Genomic DNA, 16846 nt, shown 5'->3' with positions numbered 1-16846 from the left:
GAGTACAGAGAAGAGCAACAAAGATGATTAGGGGACTGGAGGCTAAAACATATAAGGAACGGTTGCTGGAATTGGGTATGTCTAGTTTAACAAAGAGAAGGACGAGGGGGGACATGATAGCAGTGTTCCAATATCTCAGGGGCTGCCACAAAGAAGAGGGAGTCAGGCTATTCTCCAAAGCGCCTGAAGGCAGGACAAGGAGCAACGGGTGGAAGCTAACCAAAGAGAGAAGCAACCTAGAACTAAGGAGAAACTTTCTGACAGTTAGAACAATTAACCAGTGGAACAACCTGCCTCCAGAAGTGGTGAATGCTCCAACACTGGAAGTTTTTAAGAAGAAACTGGACAGCCATTTGTCCGAAATGGTATAGGGTTTCCTGCCTGAGCAGGGGGTTGGACTAGATGACCTCCAAGGTCCCTTCCAACTTTATCATTATGATGATGATGATGATGATGATGATGATGATGATGATGATGATGATGATGATGATAATCATCTCTACTCAACAATCTTTGGATGTATTAGACTACATTTTTTGGGAATTCCCATTTAGCATACTTTTGGTTTGGGATAATGAGGGTCAGTCCAATACATTTGAAAGATGTTAAATTGTGGAAGGTTTCATAAAATGAATTATGTTGTTAAACACATGAAATTTGCATTTTTTTTCACAGATCAGGTCATTTTTTTATTATGCATGTGAAAAACAGATGTTGAGGTAGAAGCCCAATGATGAACTGAATAATAATAATAATAATAATAATAATAATAATAATAATAATAATAATAATCAAGGAAGAGATATATTCTATCCACTGTCCTTTTGCTCTTACCAAACTGGCTACAGAATTAGGAAAATCACTAGGTATTATTTCATTTAGAGAAGCTTTGAAATAGGATGATTTGAGAAAACAGAATATTCTTTTATGCAATGAGCAATTACTTACAGCTATTAACTGCTATGTCAATTATTGATCCAGAAGTCACCAGCAGAAGGCTTCTCTTCGTTTGTGAAGGAGAAATAAAGAGATTCTGAACAAATAAACACTGTCTCTTTGTGAAATTAAACTGCTTAACAAAATAAAGAAATGAGCTTAGGGAGTTTTTACCTCTTTAACTTCCTGAAAAACATTTATGATGCAATCAAATTCCCAAGTCCCCAGAGATGTTAATATTCTTTCTTTCTTCATGATTACTTTAAAGATGGCAAATAAACATTTGTTTGAATGATATGGGGGCACCCACAGAGAAGGCGACCCCCAGGGGGAGGGCCTTCTCTGTGGGTGCCCCCACCCTCTGGAACGAACTACCCCCCGAGATCCGGACGATTCCGGATCTCTTAACCTTCCGCCGCGCCCTCAAGACATGGCTTTTTCAACAAGCGGGCCTGACCTAGGGTGAGTTTTAAATAGGGACAATTTTTAACGATTTTAAAGAGCCACAGCTACCAATATTTGGGTTTTAATTGGTTTTTAGTAGGGGAAATTTTTTGTATGATGTTTTAATATGCTGTGAGCCGCCCTGAGTCCCATGGGGAGAAGGGCGGCATATAAATCCTAAAAATAAATAAAAAATAAAATAAATAAATAAATGAAAAGACATCCAAGATCTTTTCCAACTCCATGATTCAATGATTCTACTTTTATTTGTACAGTGATAATTACTTTAAGTTATCAGTCCCTATGACTATACTATAGTGCCTTCTAGCAATTATACTAAAATACATACTTGTTCTTGATTCACTTCTTTAAAAATGCTCTTCCAAATTAATTCTGCTCCTACCATGTTTCCCTGAAAATAAAACCTACCCCAAAAGTAAGCCCTAGCTTGAGTGTTGGGGTGAGCCTAATATAAGTCCTACCCCAAAAGTAAGCCCTACTTAAGAGCTTGCACATCGATTCTGTCTGGTTGCTACTGTACCATAAACACAAGATGAGGAGGGGGGAGCTGCCAGTGCAGCTGCCAAGAGGCGAAGCTGGTGGGGGAAGGGAGATATGACCCAAGCATCCCGCTTACCAGTACCCTGCCTCAGCCTCTCACGCTGCCCAACTGGTTCTGCAGCTGTTTTCAGCTGCTCGCAGCACGATGCTGCATTGTGCGTTGTGCCACCAATGCTGCTGCCATGAGGTTTGGCAGATCTCCCACCGATCTCACCAATGCACCCTGCTTACCGGTACCTTGCCACAGCCTCTCACGTTTTTCCGTGGATTCTGTGGCCGGTTCCGGCCACTCACGGCATGATGCGCCCGCCAATGCCTCTACCATGAGGCTTGGCAGATTCTCCCCCATCTAACCCCAACCCTAACCTTCAAGTTTGAAATCAAGTTTGACACCCCTGGTTTAATGGTGATTTAATGGAAGATTCAAAGGGAATATTTTGACCCCCAATAAGATGAGTTCAAAAAGAAAGAGCTATTCTGTCGAGTTCAAGGAAGTAACCTTGGAGGACTCTCTGGGCACGAATCTTACAGCTTTCTGCAAAGAGAACAAATTGGTCCAAAAATGATAAGTAGAGTACAATAGATAGATGAGGAAAATGCCAAGAAGCAAAAGTGTGGATCAGGTAGGCAGCCATTATTTCCTGAAGTTGAACACAACATCTGTGACTGGATTGCTGACAGGAGAGCAAGGGCTTTGGTTGTGTACAGGCTGATATTCAAACATTTGCCATTGTACTGGCACCACAGTTAAAAATATCCCCAGAAGAATTTAAAGCATCACAACACTGGCTGGATGGCTTCCTCCAGTGATATGAACTGTCTCTAAGAAGATCGACAACACTGTTCAAGTTGCAGGATGCTGAACTTATTAAACATGCACTTGTATTCAAGTCCTTTGTTGATGGCATAGACTTTTCAAAATACCAACTCTCCAACATGATTGCCATGGATGAAACTGCAGTGTTTATGGGCCAAGCATCTCAAACAAGAATTGAGGGGTGCCTCGTAAATCTACATTCCCTCCACTGGTTACAAAAGTGCACATGTTACCTGTATTTTGGCAATTTGTCTGGATGGAATGAAAGTCCCACCTCTAATCATCACTAAGGGCAAGAAAGATAAAATTGAACATGTTTCTGGCATTTATTTTCTTGAAACCGAACAGCCTGGTGCACCCAAGCTGTTATAAGGAAGTGGATTGATTAAATGCTGTAACTTGTTTTGAGAGATGGCCAGAGAGGTCTGCTAGTCTGGGATTCAGGCAGCACTCACCATGCAAATGACATGAAGAAGTTCCTTGGAGAGAGAGGAATAGATCAAATAATGATTCCTGCAGGAATGACTGTCTATTTCCATACTCTGGATATTGCAATAAACAGGCCATTCAAGGACCATTTGCATGGGGAAATCAATGACTACATTGAACACAGAATGGAGAGAAATCAGCATGGAAACTTTGTGAAGCCTAGCCTTCCAGAGATCATGACTTGGGTGAAGAATTCATGGGATAAAATCACTGACAGTTGTGTTGCCAATGCACTACAAGCAAGATACATGGACAAGAAGTGCTCATCTAAGGAGACCGCTATTGTTGGACATGAGAGATTGGGGCCAATGGTTCTACAGGAACTGGAATCACAAGAAGTATGGGCCAGAATTTGAGTTTGGGAGAGTTACCGTATGAAGATGTTACAGAAGAAGATGACATGGCTGTTTTTGAATAAATGTTGATTGTTGTACATCACCATTATGGTTGTGGTTGCCCTGGGGGGGGATGGGGGTTAGGGTGCGGGTTAGGGTTGGGTTTAGGCATTGTGGGTAGGGCTGTGGGGGAGTGGGGGTTAGGGTTGTGTTGAAGCTGGAAAGCAGGTGCCACGTGGGTCAAATTGGGGAGATCTGCCAAACATCTTGGCAGCGGCATTGGTGAGGGCAACATGGCTTGGCCAAAAGCAGCTGGCCACAGAACAAGCAGAGCAGAGTGAGGCAGATTCCCCCCTCACCTGCCCACCGTCTTCCCTTTCACTCCCCTCCCGAGCCAGACCTGGCCCTCTTCATAGTTTTGCCCACACAGCCACCAAAGCGGCAGGTGGAACACCAGAGCTGCTTTCCAGCTCCATCGCATTTCTCTGTGACTGCAGAGTGGAAAGCTTGCCCCATCATCACTCAAATGCCCTTGCTTCCCCCAAGCATTTCTTTGCTTACCAGATTTCCAGCTCCATCACATTCCTCCATCACGTTCCTCTGTTGCCATTTGCAGTTCCACAAACAAACAAAAAAGTTTGTGGGACTAAAAAAAAAAAGTTCAATAATTTCCAACTTTGCAAGATCTTTTTTTTTTTTTCATCAGAAGTTGAAATTGTTTGATTGACTTTTTTTTTTAGTCCCACAAACTTCCTTTGTTTTCTTACATGCAGCAGCAGAGGAACATGATGGAGGAATGCGACGGATCTGGAAATCAGATAAGCAAAGAAATGCTTGGGGGAAGCAAGGGCATCTGTGTGGTGGTGGGACAAGCTCTCCAGCTCTGCGGCCACAGACAAATGCAATGGAGCTGGAAAGAAGGTGCCAAGACAAACCCCTTAAGGGTGCTAGGCACTGAGATTGGCTCTTCCTGTCCAGCAGCTGCCCAGGCCCACTGTAGGGAAGGCTGGCATCTACTGGCACTTACAATATGTGGCAGCATTCTGGCTATGGTGGGAAAGGGGCACCAGCATGGGCATTGATGGCAGGATGCCTGCTCACGTCAGCATCCTTCCTCCCTTACCCTCTGGTGCTCCACCTGCCACTTTGGCCCTGGGTTGCTGCCTTCCCACTCACTTCTTAGGTGGGCCAGGCCAGGCCAGGCCAGAAAGGTGGCCCTCCAGCATTACCAGGGCAAAGACCCCCCTGCTCCACCCAGAGAAACATCACCCTGGCCACCCTACCTCGGTGTCCTTTCTGCTGCTGTGCAGCATGGCTGCCCCAGAGCTGCAGGGACTGAGCTGGCATGGGAAGGGCACAGCATCCCTGCCCGTCTGAACTCTATACTTTTATGGTAGTTGGTCTACCAACATGCTCTGAAGTTGGCCCATTGCTACCACGCTGCATATCCACTCAATGTGCAGGCCATGCCACACCCTGCCCCCACGCGCTTGCCATCTGCTGGTAATGTAAGACCTACCAAAAAATAAGTCCTAATGCTTAATTCATAGCCCCCCCCCCAAATAAGGCCGGGTCTTATTTTGGGGGAAACACAGTACATTATCTGGAAATTGAATGGTGTATTAAATGTAGTTAGCTGGCATTCAGCAAGCTAAGCATAATTTTCAAAAACAATCTCCCCCTATGCCTGAAAAGGAAAGTTTTCAAGTATTATGTGCTACTGCTCTAACATATGCTGGTAAAACATGGCCACTAGCCTCACAATTAATACAAAAGCTATGAGTGGCAAAAACAGTCATAGAAAGATACATGCTTGGCATTACAAGACAAGATAGAAAGACCTGCACATGGATTAGAAAATATGAAGGAATACAACATATCGCATGGCATTCATTATTTTGAGGCAACACAATACATAGTTTGGGCATCATGGATTTATGGAATAAAGATTTGGAATATCACATAAACATCAATAGAGCAAAAGTTTTTTTTAAAAAAAAATGTTGTTTCTTTCATAATGATCAGTCCATCAAACAATTTTATTTATTTATTTTATTGGACTCCTGAAAGACATAAAGGATGAAGTATGAACTTTCTCATCAGTGATGAGAAATTCATATCATTTTATTATGACTGGTTGTGGTTTATTTTTGGAAGCATATTGCAAATAAATATGCAGATGTGTGAGTAAAAGTTTTCAAATTAAAGGTATCAAATTTATTTTTAAATATTTCACTTACATTATAAAAATATATAGTTTTCAAAAGATTTTACAACAAAAGATTTTAATGCACAATTCAATATATTGTTATTATATGATTGATTGCATCATTGATTGTGATGTACTGCTATGTCCACTTGTGATGGTTCTGTTTAGTTTTGTTTTATTTGAATGTTTGATTTATGTATGGCCTTTGGCTGTAATAAATTGATTGATTGATATGATCAAATGAATATGCAATATATTTAGGTGATTTATATTAAACTACTACACTGATTTTTAGGACTTTTTTCTGAATTTTATTTTTTTTTGTTTTAAAATTTCATATATTATTGTTAGCTATTACTATTTTTCTTTAAATTTCTTGTTGTATATTGATTTTTCTGAATTCTGTTTTAAAGTTCCAATGATAGCTTAAAACATTATTATATGGGATATGATCATGGATATACAGTAAATATTTATTTCTTTTCATTTTTAAAAAAACATGATAAGCCAATCTGAGCTTTTTTATATTTTTCTCTTAAAAATTAATGAAACGTAGGCATTCAAAATTAGATGGTGAAAAATTTTGAAAATTCTAAAGACTGGAAAAAAGAGCTTCTAGTATCTATGGATAATGCAAACCATGAGTTGTTATTAGCTATCTTATATCAACTTTGAACCACAGCTATTCATTTAGAGGAGCTTCTCTCAAGTCAGACCTATTTAGTCTGCGGATCAATTATATGTAGCCAATATTATGGTTGTGCAAATTATGTCAGCTGTGGTATGAAGCTATACAAAATTATTTTTAGGTAAGGAGCTGAGTGCCATTTATTATCTTATCTCCCTATTATGACTTTATTCCCATTATTAATAAGACTGCTGTCCTTACTAATTGGTTTTGGAAAGTAACTATAGTGATAAGAAAGGCCGACAGTAGAAAAGAACCATATAATCATTTGGTGTCTCAGAAATTTGTAAATCTCTGTAACATCTTTTGAAGTTGGGTTGAAACTCTTTTATTCTTGACCATTAGCAAGATTAGTTTAAATTAATGAATGTTGGACCAAGAACTTCTGTAGAGTTTAATTCTTCATATTGATTTAGGTGAAATATTTCATAGTTTTCAGATTGTTTCAGATTCTGTTTTGTTTGGTTTTTATTCCCTGTTTAAGAATAAAAATTATTTCAGAAGTAAGGTAGAATTCTCATTTGATATTTCAAGATCAGGCATCATGATTTTTAAATGACAAATGAACCATCTGAGCTCAGAAAGTTTTTATATTTTATATATTTTATTTTTATATCCATGTAAGCCGCCTTGAGTTGCCATGTGCAAATAGGTGGCAATAAATAAATAAATAAATAAATAAATAAATAAATAAATAAATAAATAAATAAATAAATAAATAAAGCCACCGGCAGTCAAATTTAACTTAAAGTCACCCACAGTCAAGTTCACTTGGAGGAGAATTTGAATTTATACCTTAAGGACATAGTGGTGATCATTGTGGAAAGACAATTAAAAGTATCCTAACATAAGCTCATAATTGCTTTGACCTACAAGATGTGTGGCAAATAAATCTCATAATAATAAGTAGTAGACATACAACTTTTCTTGTTTGAACATTGCTTTGTTTCTTTTGTTTGATTTTTAATATCTCCCATTGCAAGAATTTCAGTAGATTAAAAATAGTTTGAGATGCTTGGCATAACTCCCAGAATTTCTTACAAACTGACACTTTAGTACCCAATTAATTTAATGAAAGAAATTTTCCTTTAACTCATATAGAGGAAGTGATTTTATATGCTTTAAGTTATTAGAAGGTGAAGGATTTTTCAACATCAAACATTTAAAACATTTAGAGATAGTTTGTTACTGGGTTACTTCAATGTTGAAACAATTAACACTGAATTAACTACAAATGGTTGAAAATAAGCATGGACCTATTTTGAGCAAAGATTATTTTATTATTGCCACAGATGTATAATAGTTGAAGTTATTGTTATCAGTATCTTTATTCAACAATTATCAGTTGAGAATGAGATATCAGGTCCCAGATTTTTTTTCCTCTCTCTATCTGGATGTCAAAGATAACCAAATTTTGCTATGCTTTTTGTGATTAACGCAGAAAGTAAATTATAGACTTTTATTTTGAAGCAATTTCAAACGTATGCATAATCATTGAATGTTTAAGTATGCTCATATACTGCATGAAAGGAAAACTAAGAAAGATTTTAGGACCATTTAAAAGAGACATTTGGACTTAGAAGATACAAAACATACATCTTTGGGATGGAACATGAATGGAACACCACCGAGATCCAACCTAACAATCTAAGCAATTCAGAGGTAAATCTTTACATATTTGTCATGCTCTGTATGATGTATTTGCAGTAGAATATATTTTATTTATATAATTTGAGTTTTATGAGGAGATAAATGTTAAATTGATAGGTGGTAGCCAGATATATGATAGTTGGATAAAATATTGCTATTATTTTTCTAATAACTGAATAGCATATTCTTTGTAAATCTGAGTACTCTGAACAGTTTTACTTAATTCAATAAATTTATCACTTACTTTAATGAACTTTTATAAAAATAGATTTTCTAGGTATTGTAGAGATAAAGTAAAAACACGCAAAATGAAAATTAGAACACAACATTAACATCAGTGTGCTAACAGCAGAGAAGCAAAATCAACTATCACACAGTACAAGTTAATAGAATATTTATTTTTCCTTCTGCAGGCAAACAAACCAATGCATTAAAAGATTTATTCTTAATTTGCATGTGAATTCTGAGAAGATATTTCATGAATTCCAAATGTTGCTCCCAGACTATTTTTGAGAATTCTAAATTATGCCAGTGAGAAATATTTAATCTTTGTATGAATTTTTCTCAAGTCCATCTCTTTTGGAAGCTCTTGAAATTACAAAGGTGGGGATGTTTGTTTTGCATTGGTTTGTTTTTTTAATGATACTACTATATTAAAGATAGCTTATAGCATTTTTGAAATCTGTAAAGGATTTCAAGGAGACTTCTCAAATTCTAAATCTGTAAGTCAAATTTTGATATTTCTTTGTAAGTGAAGAGCTAATCTAAATAAATAAGTTCATTCATTTCTCTTTTAAGAAAAAAAATAGAAAGAATAAATCTCTCCTCCTCCAAATTTTGGAGGACTTGGAATGGTTAAAATAGCATTTTGTGTACTAATCACAAATTAACATGCCTTTATTACTTAGTATTTGGCACCTATATAAAGGAAATTGCATTACTGTTATTCAGGTGCAAAAAGTTAGAGAGCTGGTGAGATGAGTGAATAATGCAGTACCCTTCTATGTATCATATGAAACTGTCAGAAGCAGAGCTACTATTCTAGGCTAGAGGAACATCAAAAAGAGAAGATACTTTCCCTCTAGATCCCAGTTTTGATGAGAATCCTTTCCTTTCTGTTTAAAATAAAAATTGCATACCTAGACATCTTGTGGACAATGCTTCTTCCAGCTTTGCCTTCAAGTGAAAAATGTAGAGCCTGATATAGGATCAGAATCTGAGGATAAAATATATTTTATACAGTGAAATACTCTGTTGTTGCAAAATATATTTGTTTTTGTTGAGAAGGAGAAACCATGACAGAAGGATATGCATTTCAAATTCTATAGGTAAAATTCATATATGCGTCTGCTCCTTATCTTAAAATATTCAGGGCAAAAGAAAACATGTTCTTAAATGAAGCAAATTTAATTTATAGAATTGACTGATGCATAATAATAGCCATTAGGAAGAAGGTTTTGAAAGAAGATCAGACACATCAATTTCCTGAAAATCCAAAGGATATCTGTCATAATAAACTTCACTAGTTTATAAACGCAAATAGATAGATTTGGATTTTTTGTTTGATTTATTTAGGACTTGTGAATAGCTGTGAAGACAATGATATTAGATAGACTGGGATTATTTTCAGGATTTATGGAACCTAGGAAATAAAACACAGAACAAGCAAGATTTAAAATGTCAATATAGGCTTTTTTTTTTTTTTTAAAGAAAGGAATAGGAAAAGGTGTTTTTCAGTGAAGATCAATAATGAAAGGATACCTAACTATGTTTTGGCTATCTCTTTCTCTCCCTATATAACTCTTATTTTCACCCTCTAAGATTCTAAAAATTAGATCTATATCAACAATTTCAAATATGCAATTGTGATGATACAGTGTCAAATTTGTACAAAGGATTGTCTCTTTTGAAATTTGTATTTGTGTGCTAGAGGATAGAAGTAGAAAAGGAAGGCGTTTGCTTTCATAGATTATGCAGTTGATAAAAAGAGGCAGAATAAAGAAACAGCAAGTTCATTTTTTTACAATTTTTGAAACTATTGATTATATAAGTTAATGTTTTAAAATAAGAGGAATGAACAAGTTTTAGCTATCTAGTTTTGTGACACATTAAATAACAGCCACATAAATATCTGACTCTACAAATATTTAACCTATGAAAAAACCTTGTGCAATAATGCTTCAGGTGATTCTTGTGTTTTTCCTCTGAGAACAGCAATCTAATGTCTAGAACAGAGGTGTCAAACTGCCGGCCAGTGTGCCAGACGCATCACCGGGAAACCGCACCCACCCCATTGCTGGCAATGGTGAAAAAGCTCCGATACGTTGCGCAATGTCACGTGATGTCGTGAGTTTGACATGTCTGGTCTAGAACTACACTGATCCTTCTTTACTAAAAAACTTATCTAATGAAAAAAAAATTGTCCTTTCCCAATTTCCTTTTCCAGACAAAACCAATAGCTAAGAATTAAACAAAAGTTGTAAAAGGGACTGTAATTAAGTTGTGACCTGAACAAATTCATTAGAAGTTAACAGCTGGAGTTTTCTTATAGACACAAATTAAGTGAAATAAATTTTAATTTATTTGATATGAGAACTTTGAATAGGAAGTCCTCCACTTATGACCACAATGGAGCCCCAAATTTCCATTGCTAAGCAAGATAAGGTGAATTTTGCTCCATTTCATGACCTTTTTTCTACAGTTGTTAAAACAAATCAGTTGTTAAGTGAATCCTGTTAAGTGAAGCTGGTTTCCTCCATTGACTTTGCTTGTTGGAAGCCAGCTGGGAAGGTTACATATGGTGATCATATGAACCCAGCACAGTGCAACTGCCATAAATATATGCCATTTGTGAAGTGCTGAAATTTTGATAATACGACTATGGGGATGCTGCAACGATCATGTGAAAAAGAGTCGCAAGTCACTTTTTCAGTGCTATCACAACTTTGAATGGTCACTAAACAAATTGTTGTAAGTCAAAGACAACAAAATTTATGATATAGACATATGCATAGTGCATCCACTAGGAAAAACTCTCTCTTTTAGTTCTTGCTCTCCTTTAGAGCATTATTTTAGTTTGGCTTCCTTTAATTATTTGATTTATTTGTGTATTTTTTAAATTTATCTATTACTTATCCCAGCTTTTTCCTCCTCTGTCCCACTTAGGTTCTCCTTTTCATCCTGCCCAATTTCTTTAGAACTGCCCTTTCCATTTAGTATAAAGCTGATTGTGACAAAGGAATTGAACTTTCCTAGTTTGAAGCTGAATTTACAGTTTACTTTTAAAGGTAACTTAGTCTTCAAAGAGTAGTTCTAGTCTTTGGCAAAGAAGGGAGGCATAGTAATCTCATGACTGTCTTTTCTATTAAGATCTAACTCTGAGCCAGGTTGCCGTCCTCAAATTCAAAATTTTCAAGAAAACAGATGAGAAATTCTGCTGATTTTTTTTTTCAGAAACAAATGCTCTCAATGACTGAACAAAAGTTTCCTGCAAAACAAAAAAAAATGTATTTGCAGAACTCATGGTGAAAAAATCCAAATGATGTGACTTAGGATGAATACATGATCTAGCCAACTCACAAGCTTGGAGAACGAAACTTCACCCTCAATACCTATCTTCCTGACTTGCCAAATTGCTGCTTAAATTATTTGTCTCATTCTGGTTGTCAGAGTTCTAAAAAAAGTTCCCAATATTTCTTTGTAAGAAGAGTATCTATTAAAAAAATATAAAACCTTGTAGGCTGTTCAGATATGTAACTCTGCATTATTTAATGGAAACATTTGATAATAATAAACTAAATATCCAAAATAATTACAAAGAAAATGTTAGACTCTGATCTTAAGAAAAGAAAAGGAAAGACAGAACTTTGGCCAGCAAGATTAATAACATTTTTCATTTTTATTTCAGAATTTCTCTACTTTCCACCAAAAAGGAGGAAATCAATCAATTACTACAGAATTTATCCTTCTGGGGTTTGGCAATATCCTTGAACTGCGAATAATCCTCTTCATATTATTTCTTCCGGTTTATACTTTGTCCATTGCTGGAAATCTCCTAATTGTTTCACTGGTTGTGATTGATCAGCATCTTCATACCCCTATGTATTTCTTTCTTGTTAATTTGTCTTGTTTGGAGACATGTTACATTTCAACCATTCTGCCCAGGATGCTAGCTAGTTTTATAACTGGAGATCAGTCTATTTCTGTCTATGGATGCATCATACAATACTATTTCTTTGGATTTTTTGCAGCCACTGAATGCTACCTTTTAGCAATGATGTCTTATGATCGATATTTAGCAATATGCAAACCACTGCATTACAACATTCTCATGAATGGTAGACTCTGCCTCCATTTGGCCCTCACATCTTGGATGAGTGGCCTTTTGACCAACACTATCATAACCTACTTTCTGCTGAAACTTACCTTCTGTGGGCTCAATGAAGTTGATCATTTCTTTTGCGATATATATCCAGTAGCAAACATTTCATGCAGCAATACACGCTTAGTAAAGCTTGCTACATTTATTTTAGGCATTATGGGAACAGGGCCACCCTTTCTCATAACAGTGGCCTCATATATCTGTATTCTTCATAATGTATTGCAAATTAATTCTAAAACTGCCCAACAGAAAGCCTTTTCCACATGTTCATCTCATCTGATTGTAGTGACACTTTTCTATGGGTCAATATTCCTTGTCTATATAGTTCCAGAGACTGAAACACTAAAAGAGTTACACAAAATCTTTTCTATATTCTATACTGTCCTGACTCCTATGCTCAACCCTCTTATCTACAGCTTAAGAAACAGAGAGGTGAAGGAAGCTCTCTTCAAAGTAATTAGAAAACATAGCAACAAAATTTCATAATCTCATAGAGCTATAAAAAAAAGTTTTGGTTAGATCAGGATATCCAGAAATGATTTTTTTTCCTGCTTTCTAAATAAAATGACCTGATGAGCAGATTACTTCTTAGCATGTTTATATGTATGTATGTGCAAATTTATATTTAAATAATGGGGAAAGAATTAAGAAGTGCTCAAGTATTTTTACTGCTTTTAAATTTTCATTTTGTTGGAGACATGTAACAATGTAAGTCTGCAAAGTGGTATGATCCAGAAATCAATTTTTCATTCTTTATCTGCAAGAAATGGTCAGTTTGCCACCCTCCAAAAGACACTCACATGTTAGTGTTCTTTTTTATGGAGTCCAGAAGTTCAAGGACAGCCTAAATGAGTGGTCGCCAAAGTATATAATAATAATAATAATAATAATAATAATAATAATAATAATAATAATAATAATAATAATAATAATAATAATAATAATAATAATAATAATAATAATAATAATAATAATAAAGTTGGAAGGGACCTTGAAGGTCATCTAGTCCAACCCCCTGCTCAGGCAGGAAACCCTATACCATTTCGGACAAATGGCTGTCCAGTCNTTATATGTTTTAGCCTCCAGTCCCCTAATCATCTTTGTTGCTCTTCTCTGCACTCTTTCTAAAGTCTCAACATCTTTTTTACATCGCGGTGACCAAAACTGGATGCAGTATTCCAAGTGTGGCCTTACCAAGGCATTGTAAAGTGGTATTAACACTTCACGTGATCTTGATTCTATCCCTCTGTTAATGCAGCCTAGCAATGTGTTGGCCTTATTGGCAGCTGCAGCACACTGCTGGCTCATATTTAGGTGATTGTCCACTAGGACTCCGAGGTCCCTCTCACAGTTACTACTATTGAGCAAGGTGCCACCTATGCTGTACTTGTGCAATTGATTTTTCTTGCCTAAATGTAGAACCTTGCTTTTTTCACCATTGAATTTCATTTTGTTAGATAGTGCCCAGTGTTCAAGTCTGTCCAGATCCTTCTGTATCTTAAGCCTGTCTTCTGGAGTGTTTGCTATTCCTGCCAGCTTGGTGTCGTCTCCAAATTTGATGAGTTCCCCATCTATCCCCTCATCCAAATCATTGATAAAGATGTTGAAGAGCACTGGGCCCAGAACAGAGCCTTGGGGCACCCCACTACACACTTCCCTCCATGTAGATGTGGTTCCATTGAGGACCACTCGCTGAGTACGGCCGGTCAGCCAGCTACGGATCCATCTGTGTGATACAAAATAAAGCAATATCTTCCTCTTTTTCTCTTCAGTCTCCCACTGCATTTCCTTTTTTATTTTTTTTGCTGAATTTTATCTACTCTGTGTTTCCCAACATCCACATACATAAAATTTTATATAGTGGACTTTCACAACTTTCTGTCTTCAAGATGATTTTGTATTACTACTACTCCTCATATCTCTGTTCATTGGTTGGTAGTTATGGAAGTCATAGTTCAGCACATCCAAACACACGAGTTGGAGAAAGTATCTTAGGACTAGCTCTTCAAAAGCCTCCAGATTCAGGTTTAATAAAATTCAATATTCCTTATTTGCATATCAGATTATTCATGATTGCGAATCCTTTGAAATGCAATGCTACTCTTTAAATACACATCACTGGAGATTTTAAAGAAGATATTGAACAGCTATTTGTCCAGAATGCTATAGTGTCTCATGCCTGAGCAGGGGGTTGGATTAGAAGATCTCCAAGGTCCATTTCAATTCTGTTATTCTGTAAATACATTTTTTCAGAGGTGTATTATCTATATATTACTAAACCTCTTGGCATGTAAATAGAGCAACAATTTTTGAACCAAAGTGTCAACGCTGCTAATATTGAATATTCTTGCTTTGACAAAATATGCAGAACTGTTTGGTACTTTTAGAGTTAATTCAGATGAGAATGAGAGAGGAGAGAAAAGCACGTGGAAGGGAATGGAAGTGAATCTTTGCCCTCCAGGTTAATTGGAGGATGTGAATCATGACCCCAAAATAGGGGAGGGGAAATGCCTGGAATGTTATGTGCAAAGGAAGGGAAAGTCAGATCTTGGCATTCTCCATGCCGTGCTGAAACTCCTTTTACACTAATAAAGGCTTTTTAGGTTAAACCATGCCTGAAAGTTCTTTGAAGTGTTTCATTAGTCAGACACATGACACAAAGTATCTCAAGCTGGCTAACTAAATGTATTCAAACTCTAGGACCCATGATTCCCAAAAGAATGAAATTTGGGGAAGTTGCACCTGCTTCAGCACTATTGGTTGCTACTGCACTTTGGACTGCTGCACTCATATGATCTCCATTTTCAATGTTTTGTGACAGTTTCCCAGTCAGTCTCACAATCCCTCAGTCCCTGCCCTACTTACAACAGCTACTTATCTGCTTGCAAGAAGGGGAAGGAGAAGGGAAAGGGGAATCAGAAAGGGAAGGAAGGAAGGGGGATTTCTGGTACTCCCTGCCCAATTCCCTCAATATGGAAGCTGGCAGGAAATTGGAATATGCTCCTGCTCCCACTGTTTTTTGCCCACCACTTCTCTGTTTAGATAATGAAATATCTCTAAAATGATGTCCCAGTGGGGGATAATTTAGTTTCTTTTCCTTATTTTCTTATTTAAGATATTCCTTATCTTATGGTCTTTGTTCATTTATCTTTTGTTATTTTAAGTATTTTTGCTACTCATATCTCAGTCTCCAGAATTCTTTTAATGGTCTCAAATTCATCTTTTCTATTTCATGCCCAATAAACAAATCTTTTGTGGGCTTGTGGGAAACTTGAAGATTCCTGCATATCTCCCCCCTCTCTCTCCTTCTCCACCTCCACCTCCACCTCTACCTCTACCTCTACCTCTACTCTACCTCTTTCTCATTATGTTGCTGTGTAAACCATGGTATTTTTGCTATGTAACAGTCATTTTTTTGGACACAGAATGCTTATAAGCAGTACATTAATTAGTTCAAATCTGACTGAGCCCATATCAGTACCTTTACTTATTCCATTTTTAATTTGGAAAATTGATAATTGATTCACATTCAATTAAGTTAAAGATAGCTATGAAATGCCACAAGAAGTAGAAGGTACTAAACTTTTTGGCATGGTTTAACATCATGTACTTTTGAAATAATAGAAAATATGTGTAGATCAGGTTTTAGATTTTGACTGTGGTTTGTTCTCCCAATTTGTTTCAGTTTTGTTACTGAACTAACAAAGTTAGTTTTGTTACCAAACTAACAAAGTTTGGTAATAAAATGTTCAGAAATTATATTGAAACAAGCTTGGAGAACAAACCACAGCCCAAATCATGTACTTTTCCCCAATAAATTGAGCATTTAATTGGTGGTTGGATATACATCTTACTCATTTATATTTAATTTAATAAGGATATAGAATAACACTTATATGAAAAGTCTCAGAAAGTTTGATTTCTTCTGTAAAGTTTTGCCAAAATTTTCTTAGTGTTCAACAATCAAGAATGTGTTAGAGTTGGATTTAGTGCTAGATTTAGCTGAATTGTGATTTTCAGCTCATGTCTCTATATTGCAATAATTGTGAACCTGAAGGCACTATCTCAAGCTCTACATGGAAAATATGAAAATAAGACAAACTTTTTTCTGGGAATTGACATCTTTACTCTGGCATAGGTTTTTGAAGGTTCACATACCGTATTTATCGGCGTATAACACGCACAGGCGTATAACACGCACCTTCATTTTAAGAGGGAAATTTCAAGAAAAAAAAAGCGCCGGCTCGAGAGCGAAAGCAAAAGGGGAGGGGGAGTGGGGCTTCGTTCACACGCGGATCCCCATGCTCGTATTTATTTACCGTATTATGCCCCGGCT

The 16846-nt window shown here is 36.6% G+C and overlaps 2 protein-coding genes across 2 annotated transcripts in view; one reads left to right on the top strand and one right to left on the bottom strand.

The window, feature by feature from the left end:
* LOC107282338 (olfactory receptor 2AP1-like) overlaps nt 1-1786 on the bottom strand; it is a 4282-nt gene extending 2496 nt beyond the window's left edge. The window contains exon 1 of the mRNA XM_015810109.1: nt 1730-1786. Coding sequence (XP_015665595.1) covers nt 1730-1786 — 57 coding nt within the window. The remainder of the gene's footprint in view (nt 1-1729) is intronic.
* A 1493-nt stretch (nt 1787-3279) lies between these two features.
* Nucleotides 3280-12996, top strand: LOC107282337 (olfactory receptor 10A7-like). The gene is made up of 2 exons (XM_015810108.1): nt 3280-3585; nt 12037-12996. The coding sequence occupies exons 1-2, from the start codon at nt 3280-3282 to the stop codon at nt 12994-12996; spliced, it is 1266 nt and encodes a 421-aa protein (XP_015665594.1).
* Nucleotides 12997-16846: the final 3850 nt, after the last annotated feature.

This window comes from Protobothrops mucrosquamatus, unplaced genomic scaffold (genome assembly GCF_001527695.2).
Source record: "Protobothrops mucrosquamatus isolate PMUCROS unplaced genomic scaffold, P.Mucros_1.0 scaffold7, whole genome shotgun sequence".
NCBI lineage: Eukaryota > Metazoa > Chordata > Lepidosauria > Squamata > Viperidae > Protobothrops > Protobothrops mucrosquamatus.
Note: the sequence above shows the minus strand (reverse complement) of the source record. Positions and strands in the feature narration are given on the sequence as shown.